The 16829-nt window shown below is 42.0% G+C and overlaps 1 protein-coding gene across 1 annotated transcript; it reads right to left on the bottom strand.

Annotated features, from left to right (window-relative positions):
• Positions 1 to 269: 269 nt before the first annotated feature.
• On the bottom strand, positions 270 to 13706 carry LOC141271542 (uncharacterized). Its single transcript, XM_073681596.1, has 6 exons — positions 13629 to 13706; positions 9837 to 10025; positions 9186 to 9309; positions 9003 to 9088; positions 5978 to 6089; positions 270 to 391 (listed from the first exon to the last, which is right to left on the bottom strand). The coding sequence occupies exons 1-6, from the start codon at positions 13704 to 13706 to the stop codon at positions 270 to 272; spliced, it is 711 nt and encodes a 236-aa protein (XP_073537697.1).
• Positions 13707 to 16829: the final 3123 nt, after the last annotated feature.

The raw sequence follows: 16829 nt of genomic DNA, 5'->3' as shown, positions 1-16829 counted from the left end.
AGAGGTAGCCGCTGTATTGGTTTTTACAACCGCAGCTGAGTTTTCCCAGCATCTTTTGAGCATAGTCTCTGTTTTCCTGTCCATTGCGTCCTTTAGACAGGAAGTGTCCTCAAAAGGAATAGACGTTTTTCTTGCAACGTTTGCAATTGGTATGTCCACTTTGGTAACTTCCTCCCATATCTTGATATCCTCAGGGTTGAATGGAAGCCGGGCCCTAAATTCTCTCGGAATGGTGAGTTTTTTCTCTGCATCTTCCCATTCCTCGAGAATCATAGCTTTAATGTTCTCATTAACTGGAAAGACTCTATTTCTTTGTCTTTTAAGGCCTGAAAACATTTCATCCTGCTTAGAAATGGGTAGTGTCTTCTAAATTCATAGTGCTCCTCACGGACTTTAATAGATCATCTATATGTTCAATTGAAAACATATATTTCTTCCTTTCTTCCGAAGGTATTTGGGAGAGAGTTTCTTCCTCTCCTTCCTGACTCTGTTCCAAGGAGGAATCCAGATATTCCCCTTCCTCAGATGATTACTCCATTTCCCACCTAGGTCTTTTATGGCGGGAGGAGGACTGTACAGTCAGGGGTATCTGGGATGTCTGGGCGGGTATGAGTTCGGAAATCGTATTTCTAACTTCCTCCCGGATCATAGACCGCATTGTCTGTTAGAAATGATGCCTTCTCCTCCTTAAGAACTTTAGCGATGCATTCCTTACAAAATTGTTTTTTATAGGAATCCTGTAGTTTAGAATTACATGATATGCATCTTCGTGATTTTTTGGAGGAGGATCCGGATCTCTGGGTTCCTCTATCCTATTTTAAAGGAGACATGGGAATATTTATTTAATACCCAATTCTACCAGTTTTTAGTGGATCTGAGGGATTATTGAGGTAGAACAATACTTACACTACCCAGGGACTCAGATGGGGCTTCTGACCTTACAGGGTTAGACTCCATTGTGTCAGGCAGTGTGTGCACAAGGGTACCCTTTTAAAGGGGGTCTTACCTGATCCAGGTGATGTAAGGCCCGCCCTCCATGACAGCCACTGCGGTTTCCTTGCAGGGGTGTCTTCCTCTGCTGCCCTGTATGCCCCCCAGCATTCGGCGTGCACTCCACCGTGGAAGGCACGTCAAAGGGGCACACTTCCGGTTCTGCGTGCGCTGCACCATGGAACGAACGCCAACTTCCGGACCGCGCGCGCTCCAGCGCATCATCATAGTGCACCCCGGAAGTAGCGATGTCGCTCCAGGGCGCCTGCGCAAGGCAGTCTCTGGCCGCTCCGGCGCGCACCGGAAGTTCGGCCGGCAGCCTCGCGATCTCCTGGCCCCGTATCTAGAAGAAGGGCCAGGAGGTTTTAGCATGGAGACCACCAGCGGGCAGCAGGATGCAGCCTGGAGCCCTCTGTACGAGGGGTGCGGCGCTGTCGGGAGTCCCCTCCACCGACCCAGCTGAGGGACCCTCAGTGGGGTGTCAGCGCAGAGCCTCTTGACCGGGGGAAGGGAAGAAGTCAGTCCCCGTGGATCCACCCTGGCTCTCAGGTAACTCTTCTTTTTGTTCGTCCTCTCTGACAGCGTCCTGTCCTGCTAGGGACAGGAAAAACACTGAAGGTGAGGTGGGGGGGGGCTTTTAACCTCATGTGTTTCCTGTCCCTGGAAGGTCAGAGGAACTACCTCCTGTCGTGCTGTCATGATGGACGAACAGGTAAAATAAAATTTTAACATTTTTCCCACAAAAATGTTTTTCAGCCCCCAGTTTTGCATTTTCATAAGGGTAACAGGAGAAATTGCACCATGCAACTTGTTGTGCAATCTCTCCCGAGTAAGCAGATACCCCATATGTGGGGGAAAACCACGGGTTGGGCATATGGCAGGGTTCAGAAGGGAAGGAGCACCATTTGACTATTTGAATGTAAAATTTGCTTGAATAATTAGCGGATGTGCCCCTGATGTGCCTAAACAGTGGAAACCCCCCACAAGTGACACCATTATGGAGACTAGACCCCTCAGGGAAATTATCTAGATGTGTGGTGAGCACCCTTAACCCCCAAGTGCTTTGCAGAAGTTTATAACTTGGGCGCACGGCAGAGTTCAGAAGGGAAGGAGCACTGTGTGACTTTTGAACGCAAAATTGGCTGGAATTGAGAGCGGACGCCATGTCGTGTTTGGAGAGCCACAGATGTGCCTAAATAGTGGAAACCCCCCCACAAGTGACCTCATTTTGGAAACTACACCCCTCAAGGATTTTATCAAGGTGTATAATGAACATTTTGAACCCAGGGGTACGACACAGAATTTGATAACATTAGGTCATCATATTGAATAAGTTGTCATTAGTCTTGAGCTACTTGAGTTTGCATTGGGCACTCCGGTATGCACCATGTATCGCGCGTGCTCGAGTGACATGCTCGAGTCCCCGCCCGCATGTTTCACGGTTATTAGGCACCCAAAAAAAACATGCGGGGATCGCTTGTGCATGGCAGGCAATCCCGGCGAGTGCTTTTTGGCAGCAAAACATATGGGGTGGAGACTCGAGCACGTCACTCGAGCTCCCGCGATACTCAGTGCATACCCGAGCACCAGATGCAAATTTAAGTAGCGAGCACTTGCGCTCAACACTAGCAGCCATATAGTCATCTTTTTTTTTTTAACTTTTACAATTTACTATTACAACCCCAACCCTAACCCTAACCCCAACCCTAGCCCAACCCTAGCCCAACCCTAACTCTAGCCCAACCCTAACCCTAGAGTTTATTTTTTACACCGTTCCTCGTGCAGTATAAGTGATTAGACGACTTTATTCTTCGGGTCGGTGTGATCACAGCGATACCAGAATCATATCTGGTTTTTATGATTGACAGCTGTCTCACGCTAAAAGACGCATTTTTTTGCAAAATCTAGTTTTTGCATCGCCATATTTTGAGAGCTATAATTTTTCCATATTTTGGCCGACAGAGTCATGTGACAGCTTGTTTTTTGCAGGATGCGTAGACGTTTTTATTGGTACCATTTTCAGGCACGTGACATTTTTTGATCGCTTTCTATTCTGATTTTTGGGAGGCAAAATAAACAAAAGACAATTCAGGAATTGTTTTGTTTTTTTTTTTTTTATGCTGTTCCGCGTGTGGTTAAATTGATAAGGTAGCTTTATTCTTCGGGTCAGTACGTTTACAGCGGTACCACATTTATATTGTTTTTCTATGTTTTGGTGCTTTTACACAATAAAAAAATTTTTTTTGCATCGCTTTATTCTGAGAGCTATAACTTTTTTTATTTTTCGGCTGATGAAGTTGTATGGCGGCTTGTTTTTTGCGGGATAAGATGACGTTTTCAGTGGTACCATTTTTAATTATATTCATTTTTTGTTTGGCGGTATGATGATAAAGCATTGTTTTTTGCCTTGTTTATTTTTTTTACCGTGTTCACTAAAGGGGTTAACTAGTGGGACACTTTTATAGGTCAGGTCGTTCCGGACGCGGCGATACCAAATATGTGTACTTTTATTGTTTGTTTTTTTTCATAATAATATTTATTGATGGGTACATTATATTTTATTTTTATTGGATTATCTTTTTGATTTTTTTTTATATTTTTACAAAAAAATGTATTTATTTTTCATTTTCTAACACTTTTTTTTACTTTTGTACTTTGTCCTACTATGGGACTTTCACTTTTTTTTACTCTGATCGCCTGTATAGCATTGGGATGGAGCACCATCCCTGTGCTATACAGGCTATAAGCGCTGCAGATGCAGAAGATACTTTGGTCATGCACTGCGCATGACCAAAGAATCTCCTGCTGTCTGGTGACCCGGATGTTTTTCCAGATTTTGGCCGACAGAGTCATGTGACAGCTTGTTTTTTGCAGGATGAGTAGACGTTTTTATTGGTACAATTTTCAGGCACGTGACATTTTCTGTCTGGTGACCTGGATATTATCATGACGACATTGGGTCGTCATGGCAACATTCGGGAAGCTGCGGCAGACAAAGTTGGACGCCGGCAGGAGAGGTGAGTATCGCGATCACCTCCCCTTGGCCCCCCGCAATGCTGCGGTCAACTTCAATAGCAGCATTGCGGGGGTTAATGTGCCGGGAGTGGTGCGGGACCGCTCTCAGCACATAGCACCGGGTGTCAGCTGTGACAATCAGCTGACACCCGGTGGCGATCACGCCCGAACAGCCTGTGTGCGGGCGAAATCAACAGGGTGTAATAATACCAAAACGATAAGTCTGCAGTCACTTTGTGTGACTGCAGACTTATGAATCCCCCCAGCGCATGCACTGCGTTGAGCCGAGGCCGCGAGCCGACTAGTGAAGCAGCCGTCTAGTGGGCGTGATATGTCATTTTATATCACTGTGCATTATGTTCATTTTTTGCAGTGCTTTTTCAGGCAGAGTCCATGCGGAATCCGGCTGAAAAAGACACCCTGTATGTGCATTTCACTAAATTAGAATATCATGAAAAACTTAATTTATTTCAGTTCTTCAATACAAAAAGTGAAACGCATATTTCCCAATGGCTGATAGGCACATGATCAGTAGAACTCTAACTTGGACCAGCCCTAGTCATGACGTTAATGATGACATTTCATCTAATTCCCCAAATCAAAAGTGGCAGAATTCAATGTCATGTGACAAAAATTGGTAAGGGTTCATTTTTTACTACAATAAATGTATTTTAGAAAAAAAATATTTTGCCAATTGAGGGCACCTAACATAATTTATTTAGAATTGGTAAATCCTTTTAAAAAAACAACCCATAAAAACCCCTAAATTAAGAACCAAATAAAGAAATGCTAGAATGATGAAATAAAATCTATTTTTAAGCTGCCAATGAGGATATGTCATAGGCAAGCCTCAGTGTGATACATTTTAAAGCATTTAGAAAGACATAAAGGTGACATGGAAGGGCAATCTGGGCAAAAATAACGAGTATCCCTTCTTTGGTCTCGTTTGTTGCAAACACAACACTTTGTAATGTTGGGCCTGTGATGGGGAAAATTAGGGTTTTTAAAAAAAAAAATTGTGCGTGCCACCTTCCTGTGTGCGCGCTTTTATCTGCACTGCAGGGCCATACCCATCTCTCATCCACCTATGGATGGTATATAATTATAAGGAGCCCAGCGCTGCATTTCATAAAGGTGTCATTTAGCTGTAGCTGGCCAATAATCGCTTTAAAATGTCTAGTCCAGGTTTTCAACTCAATATTGCTATCCTATATAAATCTATATACACGTATGACAACCATGATCATAATTTTTTTTCCATACTGTCGAATGTAAAACTCTCCTTTGAATGTTAGAAGGGAATCTTGCCTTCAACCTTACTACTCCTAAGCCATCTATATGGGCATGCAGGTCATAGAAACTTGAATAAAACGATACATTGATATCTGGGATCTGATGTCTTATTCCCGAAAAGTCCACTTTTTTCTTAACATGTAAATGAGCTGTTAAGATCTATGGGCTGGATATAGATCTCCCTGAGATTCTGTCTCCAGAGCTTATTTTATATAAATGGGGACATTACTAGTGTGAGACATATAAATGAGAGAAAACTGTCAGTCAATATATGTCTCACACTGGTAACGCCCCCTTTAATTTACAAGCCGCTCTGGAGGCAGATTCTCAAGGAGATTTATGTCCAGCCCATAGATCTTAACAGCTCATTTACATATTAAGAAAAATGTGGGATTTTTCTGGAATAAGACATTGGATTGTAGATATCATGATATCACTTTATTCAACTCTCTATGACTTGCATGCCAGTAGAGAAGGTTTATGAGGGTTGATAATACTGACAGAATACCCTTTAAAATGTGCAGAAGCCTAGAGGGTGATGACCTCTGACATTCCCTACCTGATCCAAACAGACATATATTCAAGTGGGTAAAGAACTGGAGATAATGCTAGCAAATGAACTAAGAAAAGGACAAGAAGTAAATGTGACTCTTCTGTATATTAACTGACTATTACTCACCGGGGCTAATATTTACATGAAGATCCTCTTTCCTACATGGCTGATCATCTCTCATGTACGGCTCTTCTTCTCCCTCTATAACTTCAACTTTAATATCAATCAAATCTTCAACCTGATGTAACACACAAAACCAAAAATAGGAAACTAACAAAAAAAATCTTTTTTATGCTCTTAGCAACTAATTAGAGCACCCTATTTATTTTTTTTACTGCCCTGGGAAATAAAAACATCACTTTGATTAACTGTTGTGAACAACAACGACAGAGTTTCTTCTAGATATTTTTTTAAAATTGTGAGTTTTTTTTATTGAACATTTTAAACATTTGATAGAAACACAGACAATACAAATCACCACTAACCCCCATTCAAAAACTTCCCTGCATACAAAACATATTTCTTAAAGTGCATTTCTACAGTCAGAAAAGTTTAGCATAGCAAAAAAAAGGCTTATGTAATGCGTAAGGAAAAAAAAAGTAATTTCGAATGAATTCCTAAATACCTTTAATTAGCAAACCATAATCGTTTTGTCTAGTGAGGTAACTACTATAGATGAAAATTGTGTAGTCTTATTACCGTCAGACACCTGACCTATAATGTTAGTAGGACTGGAGCCTGTGCAGTAGGAAGCACCACTGCTGTGTCCTGGATATAACTTTATACTACATTCTGTCAAGCTCTCCAGGTCACAGCAGCGGTGCTTCCTACTGTATACGCTCACAGGTATAACATGCTAATACAGGTATCTAACAGTGACAGCCATTTTAATGTACTACAATGAATTTCCATATACAAAATGAGCGTGATGTACTAATCAAAGCAATGTATTCATAATGACATTTTATTTCTGTATTTTTCTCTATTGCCGGGTAACCCCTTTAATGAAACCTCACTTCTACATATACTTTCCTGCACAGTTTGTACATCAGACTAGTAGAAATTTACTTGACAGCCCAACTCAAGTGCTCGAGACCAGCAAGCATCTTCTGCTATGAGCACACTGGATTTACATGGTCTCTCTTCTGTGCTTAGTTTGCCCATACCTATAAATTAATAAACCTACTTTAGAATTGTTTCCCCTCGATTTGTAATGGCTTCAAGTTTTAATATTTTTTAATATACAGTACAGACCAAAAGTTTGGACACACCTCATTTAAAGATTTTTTCTGTATTTTCATGACTATGAAAATTGTACATTCACACTGAAGGCATCAAAACTATGAATTAACACATGTGGAATTATATATTTAACAAAAAAGTGTGAAACAACTGAAAATATATCTTATATTCTAGGTTCTTCAAAGTAGCCACCTTTTGCATTCTCTTGATGAGCTTCAAGAGGTAGCCACCGGAAATGGTCTTCCAACAATCTTGGAGGAGTTCCCAGAGATGCTTAGCACTTGTTGGCCCTTTTGCCTTCACTCTGCAGTCCAGCTCACCCCAAACCATCTCGATTGGGTTCAGGTCTGGTGACTGTGGAGGCCAGGTCATCTGGCGTAGCACCCCATCACTCTCCTTCTTGGTCAAATAGCCCTTACACAGCCTGGAGGTGTGTTTGGGGTCATTGTCCTGTTGAAAAATAAATGATGGTTCAACTAAACGCAAACCGGATGGAATAGCATGCCGCTACAAGATGCTGTGGTAGCCATGCTGGTTCAGTATGCCTTCAATTTTGAATAAATCCCCAACAGTGTCACCAGCAAATCACCCCCACACCATCACACCTCCTCCTCCATGCTTCACGGTGGGAACCAGGCATGTAGAGTCCATCCGTTCACCTTTTCTGCGTCGCACAAAGACACGGTGGTTGGAACCAAAGATCTCAAATTTGGACTCATCAGACCAAAGCACAGATTTCCACTGGTCTAATGTCCATTTCTTGTGTTATTTAGCCCAAACAAGTCTCTTCTGCTTGTTCCCTGTCCTTAGCAGTGATTTACCATGAAGGCCTGCTGCACAAAGTCTCCTCTTAACAGTTGTTGTAGAGATGTGTCTGCTGCTAGAACTCTGTGTGGCATTGACCTGGTCTCTAATCTGAGCTGCTGTTAACCTGCGATTTCTGAGGCTGGTGACTCGGATAAACTTATCCTCAGAAGCAGAGGTGACTCTTGGTCTTCCTTTCCTGGGGCGGTCCTCATGTGAGCCAGTTTCTTTGTAGCGCTTGATAGTTTTTGCAAATGCACTTGGGGACACTTTCAAAGTTTTCCCAATTTTTCAGACTGACTGACCTTCATTTCTTAAACTAATGATGGCCACTCGTTTTTCTTTACTTAGCTGCTTTTTTCTTGCCATAATACAAATTCTAACAGTCTATTCAGTAGGACTATCAGCTGTGTATCCACCTGACTTCTGCACAACACAACTGATGGTCCCAACCCCATTTATAAGACAAGAAATCCCACTTATTAAACCTGACAGGGCACACCTGTGAAGTGAAAACCATTTCCGGTGACTACCTCTTGAAGCTCATCAAGAGAATGCCAAGAGTGTGCAAAGCAGTCATCAAAGTAAAAGGTGGCTACTTTGAAGAACCTAGAATATAAGACATATTTTCAGTTGTTTCACACTTTTTTGTTAAGTATATAATTCCACATGTGTTAACTCATAGTTTTGATGTCTTCAGTGTGAATGTACAATTTTCATTGTCATGAAAATACAGAGAAATCTTTAAATGAGAAGGTGTGTCCAAACTTTTGGTCTGTACTGTACATTGGTCATTCAACTTTCAATGCCAGACACTGCAGATGAGCATTACATTTTATTAGTCCCCAACAATCAGAATGGGGATTTTACTTTTCAAACATTTGCAATACTGAAGTGCATTCATTGAGTGGCTGTCTAGTAATTCCTCTCTGCTGTACACTGTGTGTGCAGTAGAAGGCCCTTATTTTGGTTCTTATTCAAGTTTATATTTTGGAGGCCAGTTTTCCATAAAGTTTCGGTCCCAAGTTAGAAAATTTTCAACTTACAATGGTTGTCTCAGAAAAAAAGGAAATATTTTATCTGACAATTTCTTACATCTGTCTACCTGGTTATCATGTAGGACACAGTAATTTTTCTCTGGAGAATCCTCAGAATACGAAGCAATGGAACTTCTCTCCGGTGAATTTTCATCTAGAGAAGAACACAATGTTCATAAGTGATGATCCGTCCTTTGGTGTTATCAAAATGATATTTAAATCTTTTGCCATTGGTGAAAAGGTTTTCTTACCCAGTGATGTTGGGTTCTGGTGCATCTCCATCATAACCTCCTTGTACAAATTCTTGTGTGCTTCTACATACTCCCACTCTTCCACAGAGAAATGGACAGTGACATCCTGACACCTTATAGGAACCTGACACAAAAATATAATACAGAAAATCATATTGATGCGGAGACATGTGCGATTTTCATCTGAGTCTTGGATCAATCTCACCAATGTAAGTCTCTGCATCCATGAACAAAATGAACATCATTCGGATGCCATTCATGGCATCCATCAGTTTTTCACAAACTGTCTGATAGAAGCTTGAGAAATCTGTTTTTTTTTGTTTTTTTTCATACGTGAAAAACTGCTGAAATTCTGATAGTAAAATCTAACACAATGGTTTTTTTTGCACGCAAGAAAAAAAAATCACTGACATCTGAATGAGCTCTAAAGAGTAAGCAGTGGTTTGAAGGCCACTTAGATGCAAGTTTTCTATAGGGCTGAAGCCAATTGTTTCATAGTGGTTTGTATAGCCTGGACAGAACAGGCGAAAAAATGTGAAAGTTCATTTACTCGTTCAATAAAAACACACACACATAATTATACAGTGATCATCCAGTCTCATCATCCCATGTGTTCCTGTATAATGTCCCAGTATTCCCAGCAGCGCTCACCTCTCCAGTCAGCAGCTCAATCATCTTGTTGGTGAGGTCCAGGATCTTCTGATCATTGTACTCATGTATAAGGGAGTGAGGGGGAAGCTCTGTAATGGGGCTTTCAGTCTTGCTCCCTCCTCTTGGCACACAGGGATAGCGGCTAAGATTCACATTTTCACCAGAGGTCTTCTTTACTATTTTGCAATCCTGTGTGAAGAGCAAACCACTGATTATCATTGGAAATACATATTTACAATCCCAATTTTGTACATATAAAGTGTATCTATCATTTCATCTGGTCAGAAAAAGTAGTTTTGTGTGTACATGAGGAATATTTCTTGCTATTATAACTTGCATCTTGTATTTTTCACCAATTATCCCCATCTGCATAATCTAATTTTCATTTGTTTCTGAGCTGGTGGAGAGCAGCTTCTACGATATATCTCATACATTGCACACACAGAGAGGTTCCTGCTCTTGTCTTTATTTACATGCCTCAACATTTAAATTGCAATACCACAAGGAAAAATCATGTAATTATGGAACATACATGATGGATATACATGTTACTAACATGTAAATGATGAAAAGATGAAAAAATATAAACAAAATGTTTAAAACATCTCGTGTTATACAGGACTGAGCGTGAGCACCATGCACAGAAATAAGTGCACTTTCAGACTTTGGCTGCTATCAATGAGGTTATTACTGGTTGTCTGAGGAATGTTCTGCAATGCTGAATGTACTTGGGCAAATCATCAAGATCAGCTGCTGGCAGCGCCTTTTGCTATTGCCGACCAATGACGTTTCAGATGTGCTGAATGAGAGACAAGTTCGAAGACACTGCAGCCTGCAGGCCACAGTAGCAGGTTTTGGCCATGCGATACGGGTGGGGTCGGGGTTGCTAAATCCTCTTTGTGCACCCTTACAGGTCATCTATGGTCAGGATATACCATTCCTGACCTTTACCTTTGACTGCATTTAGCAGCGGTTGTCTCTTTGCATTCCTTCCTTATATAACTACATATTTTTTTACCCTGCTTGGGCTGATTGTGCCAGCAGCATGTTTGAGCACTGTACTTAATTATGTGAGTACTACTTTATACAATACTAATTACTGTCTCTTTTGTACTTTGATACTAATTGCTTCTATTATGTTGCATGATTATATGGATGCATTCTAAAGGTATTCATTAGTGTTTTGATGACTTAATGTTACACATGTATTTGAGCATTGTCCAGAACATTACAATGTTGTGGCTCTGTATATTTATATAAGTGCCTTGTTTTTTAAGTGTTTTTAATTTCTTGTTTGTTTGTTTAGTTTATATTAAGAAAATTTATATATATATTTTTACTTTATTTGGTGATCCCAGTCAATGCATACTACTTTCTCTTTTTGCACCTATCATTGCTAACAATTGTATGTGACGGGAAGATCCCTAACTATATTTGGGGTGGAGCCCGCCTTTCTCTGTTTTCTAGGTTTTGGCCATGCAGGATGCTCACAGTAGCATGAGCAACATGAGGCCTGGTGTTCTTGTTTTGAAAAATGGTTTCTGGGACAGTTTGGAGAAATGGCCGTACCACTGGCTACAACACCAAATCAATGTAAGTCAGAGCTGTTAGTGTACCAGGAATGTAGACTATAGGGGTATGGCTAACAAACAATATCATACTTTACACCATATTTCTGGGAGTAGGACCAATGTGACTTTCCCTTGTGCCTCTTCATTGTGTTGCCCATGTGGTCTTGTTAGATTTGAAGAATGGTGCATAGTGTTTTGTACTGCAAGTGAAGTTGAACATCATATACCAAGCCTAAGGCATTAAACAAAGTCTACACAAACCATCAAAAACTGTTTGCACGACATTGAGTTACGAGCCAGTTGTCCAGCTACAGGTGTTCCATTGACTTCACGCCACCATGCTGAAAGTCTATTATGGTGCAGAGCTAGATGGAAAAGAAAGCTTGAATGTTGGAATGCAGGTCTATCCTCTTCAGCAACGAGTCCCACTTTTGCCTTGGACAATGATAGCTGGAGATTAGTCTGGAGACCACATGGGCAGCGCCATGAAGATGCCAGGAAATGTGAAAGCGCTGGGGTCCTGGGTTCAAATCCCAACATGGACAACATCTGCAAGGAGTTTGTATGTTCTCCCCGTGTTTGTACGGGTTTGCTCCGGGGTCTCCGGTTTCCTCACACTCCAAAGACATACTAAATAGGGAATTCAGATTGTGAGCCTTATATAAGTGAGTAAAATAAATACTAATTACTGTAAATAGTGTCTCAGGAGCCATTTTTCAACACAACAATGCCAGGCCGCATAATGCTAATGCTACTGTGAGCAGCTCGTGTGGCCTAAATGATCTACCATGGCCTGCAGCGTCTCTAGACTTGTCTCCCATTGACCACATCTGGGACATCATTGGTTGGCAATTGCAAAGGGAGCTCCCAGCAGTGGATCTTGATGATTTACCCAAGTGCATTCAGCATGGAAGAACATTCCTCAGACAACTAATAACAGCCTCATTGATAGCCATCAAGACATGCAAGTGCGTGTATTTCTACTCGTGATGTTCATACTTGATACTGAATGAATCGAGATGTTTAAAAAATGTAGTTGTTATTTTTTCATCATTCACATATCTATCGATTCTGTGGCTTTCATAAGCCAATGACTTTTCCTTCTTGGTGTTGCAATTTAAATCTTGGAGAATTCAGAACAAAGTCAGGAGCAGTAGCAGCGTTGATGACATTATACAGCAGCAATGCATATCTGTGAATGTAATGCTGGATTTGAAAGACCGATAAGACGACCGCCTACATGCATTAACACCAGTCCATCAGACTTCTATGTGCACAGAATATCATATTATTATTAGCACATCTGTTTATTCAGGACATGCTGCTGATATCGATGATTTCTGAGCCTTAAAAATCATAGCACCTGAGACTAAGCGTTTTGCTTGTTCGTCTGGTGTTTGCTGGCTTGCTTAGATAGGCCGATGTTTGGAAACAAGTGTTTATACGAACATTAGTTATCCGATTACCTGCTTTTCTAAATGGGTCCTCTCTGGAGTGAGCTAAAACACTTACTAAATAGTGGCTGAATGGTCTGTGCCTCTTACTTTTACTCTGCTCTTTCCCCGTCAACCCTCCCTTATCCACAGACTACAATAGGCAGCTGTAATTTGGCAAAAAAATGAATTGATAGTCCGTCTTATTTTGATCAAGATGTATTTTAGCTGTTTTTCAGAGTGAATGATGAGGCGGGGAAGAAATTGTCATTCATAAGTGGAGAAGGAAACATATTTCTCTGCTATAAAATACGACAAAGTTTTTTCTCTTATACTATTGATTTATGCAACTTTGGTAGTGATGAGCTCAAGTGGTTGTTACTTGAGTTTGCCTATGGTGCTCAGGTATTCACCGAGTATCGCGGGTGCTCGAGTAACATGTTCGCGTCCCGCATGTTTTGCGGCTCTTAGACAACCACAAAACATGCGGGGATTGCTTGAGAAACATGGGTAATCCCTGCATGTTTTGCGGCTGTCTAACAGTTGTGAATCATGCGAGTGCAAGGACACGAACACTCGAGCACCCACGATACTCAGTGCATACCCGAGCACCCTAGGCAAACTCGAGTAACAACCACTTGAGCTCATCACTAAACATTGGTTTAAAGTACAGTGGCTATTTAAGATTTTGTCTCTAATAATAAAGGTATGGTCATGCTGACAAAAACTCCCAGGATCCCTCATCTCTCTAGTCAAGTCCATGCTTTATAATTCCCTTAGCTCCTCACCTCGCCAATCAGAAGGTAGATGATCTCTAGTGCGAAGCTTAATATACGCTCAGTCATCTCATTTCTGCCTTTCTCCATCCTCAGCATTGTTGAGTAAAGGAGGGAGGAGCGGTTCTGCAGATAAGACTATAAGGCATTAGAATAGGAAAAGGTGAGTTCATTGCATATTTAAAGGGAACTTGTCATGTAAAAAAACACTATAAACCTGCAAATATGGGGTTAATCTGCAGGTTAATAGTGTTCTGAAGCCATGCGACCTCCACACTGAGAGTTACTGGGATGAAATTAACTTAATTCCTCCTGGCAGCATCAGGCTTTCAGTTATAGAGGTGTAGCCGGCGTGGCTTCAGACACCACTCAGTACACAGAGAGCGGCAGCTATAACCACATACCAGCAGTGATTTCCAGCAGTCTTTGTACTAATGCACTGCTGAGCAGGGCTTTGCAGTCGGAGTCTGTGTCCATTTTGGTGGAGGCGAAGTCGGTATAAAATGGACCGACTCCTAAAATATCTAATAAATTTGGTACAGTAGTACAATGCAGTATGTGCTGTAAATTTTTTCATAAGAATTTGGAAAAGTTATGAAAAGTCTGTTCTATTTCTGATCTTGGCTTTTAGTTGAGATGAATCTGAGCTGCACTTTATGTACATGCTCAGTACTGAGGCAGGGCTGTGGAGTCGGAGTCAGGGAAATTGAGGAGTCGGAGGTTTGACTTACCGCCTCCACAGCCCTGCTGCTGAGTCAGTCAGTTGCAGAGCGTGGTTATAGCCACCTCTCACTATGTACTGAGCAGTGACTGAAGAAGGTCCGGCCACACCTCTATGACTGAAAGCCAGAGGCTGCCAGGAAGAATAAAGTTCATCTCCTCCCGATAGCTGGGCTCTCAGTGCAGAAGCCGCACAGCTTCAGAACGTTATGAACCCACAGATTAACCCCATATCTGCAGGCAATAGTGTTTTTTTTACATGAGAGGTTCCCTTTAAGATGTTTCTTCATTATGCTCATCTACAAGATCCAACAATGACATAGCATGGAATATCAGCAACACACTATAAGGTAAGGAAATTATATACACTGAAATAGTTCTATCTAATATATAAAGCTGAATGTGTGTGTGTGTGTGTGTGTGTGTGTCCGGGATTGGCATCTGCACCGTCGGAGCTACAGCCACACAATTTTGCACAGTCACACATCTGGACCCCGAGAGCGTCATAGGCTATGTTGTGAGGTGAAATTTTAACCCCGCGTGTTCCAATTCACCAAACAATTTTGCCCCTATCTACATAATGGGGAAAAAGTGAAAGGAAAAGTGTTGGAGGCAAATTGACAGCTGCCAGATGTGAACAAGGGAGAATTAAAGAATGAGAGCGATGGCGCCAAAGAGTATATACCGTACAGTTGCTAAGGTGGGGCCCCACATGGGATACTCATACTCACCACACACGGGGATATGAACACACACAAAATGCGCCACACACTACCACGTGCATGAACACATATACCACCCTCAGCACACACAAAACTCATCTCACAAAGATGTATCAGGCTGCCAATAGCAACCAATCACAGCTCAGCTTCTATTTTGCTACAGTTAATTAATCTGAGCTGTGATTGGTTAATATAGGCAACAAAGGACATTCTCAGTATAACAAAGCTTGTGTAAGGTAATAAGATGTCAGTTAGGGTGTGTTGGTGGAAAGGCTCATGTCAGTCACATTACTTCTATGTGAGAGGATATAGAAACTGCCAGTTACAGACTATTTTTACCACAATAATGCCTCATAAGAAAAGGAATTTCATGGCACGAATGTCAGCTGATGCGAAAAGAAAATCTTCATTACGGGCCAATGAAAAATGTGAAGACTGAGAAACAAGGCTGACACACATGAGAACAGCAGCTGCTTCCTCAAGAGCCAATGAAATTCCTGACCAGAGGGAAACGAGGCTTGTAGACAAGAGAACAAGAGCTGCTTCCTCAAGGGCCAATGAACTTTCTGAGGAGAGGGAAGCGAGGCTTGCAGACATGAAAACAAGAGCAGCTTCCTCAAGAGCCAATGAACTTTCTGAGGAGAGGGAAGCGAGGCTTGCAGACATGAAAACAAGAGCTGCTTCCTCAAGGGCCAATGAGCTTTCTGAGGTGAGGGATGCGAGGCTTGCAGACAAGGAAACAAGAGCTGCTTCCTCAAGAGCAAATGAACTTTCTGAGGAGAGGGAAGCGAGGCTTGCAGACAAGAGAACAAGAACTGCTTCCTCAAGAGCCAATGAACTTTCTATCTATTTGTTTTGTGGTTTTTGTTTGGAGAATAAATTTTTGTTAACACATTCTATTTTGCTAACAGCAGTTATTAACCCGGGCGAAGCCGGCTAGTACAGCTAGTATAATAATAAAGAGGGAAAGTTGTTTTCAAAGGAACCCTACAAAGCCTATCTAATAAAATATGAACATGTACCAAAGATCAGCTCACCGATAGTGTGTTGAGGACTCAGCCTGCATGGACACATGCCCAGTTCCACAGAACACACAATAACAAAATTTAGAAAAAGTCAAACAATGCAAAGATGATCCCGTAAGACTTAATGTCTTTTCAGTCATAGTTCAAACAAGGTATGAAAAGATCCAGGAGCACACACTGGCAGGTTATTTCTTATTCATGGCCAATGGCAAGTTTCTGTTCCTCTCTGTAGCCCAATGGTGAGCTATGAGCAGTGGCATAACGAACGCGGTTGCAGCATTCGCCACCATGACCGAGCCCGTGAGGGTCCCCCAAAGCCAGCCCCTACTACATTTGGACATGCGTCCTCAGATGCACATACAGCTGAAGTGCATTACAGCGCAGAAACTCGCCAGGCCCGCCGCTTAGACGCTGAAGTCAGCTGCCGACTTTAGAAGACGACGCCTCGTGGCTGGAAAGCGGGGAAAGGTGAGTATTTACTGTATTTTTTGGACTATAAGACGCACTTTGTTCCCATCCAATTTTGGGGGAAAATTGGGGTGCGTCTTATAGACTGAATGTAGTTACCAGGGGGCCGGCGGCAGGAGATGGGCGATACTGCGAGTCCTGTGCTTGGAGGAGGGGATGTCTTGAGGTTCGATGCTGCATGTCCCAGGGTGGTAAGAGAAGATGTTTGACGGTCATCGGCGGTGTGGGGGCCCCGCCAATGTTTTGTGAAAATCTGGAGCCCCTGCACTTCCATGTTC

The sequence above is a fragment of the Phyllobates terribilis genome, unplaced genomic scaffold (genome assembly GCF_046119375.1).
Source record: "Phyllobates terribilis strain yellow unplaced genomic scaffold, ASM4611937v1 Scaffold_5__5_contigs__length_657084704, whole genome shotgun sequence".
NCBI classification, from domain to species: domain Eukaryota; kingdom Metazoa; phylum Chordata; class Amphibia; order Anura; family Dendrobatidae; genus Phyllobates; species Phyllobates terribilis.
Note: the sequence above shows the minus strand (reverse complement) of the source record. Positions and strands in the feature narration are given on the sequence as shown.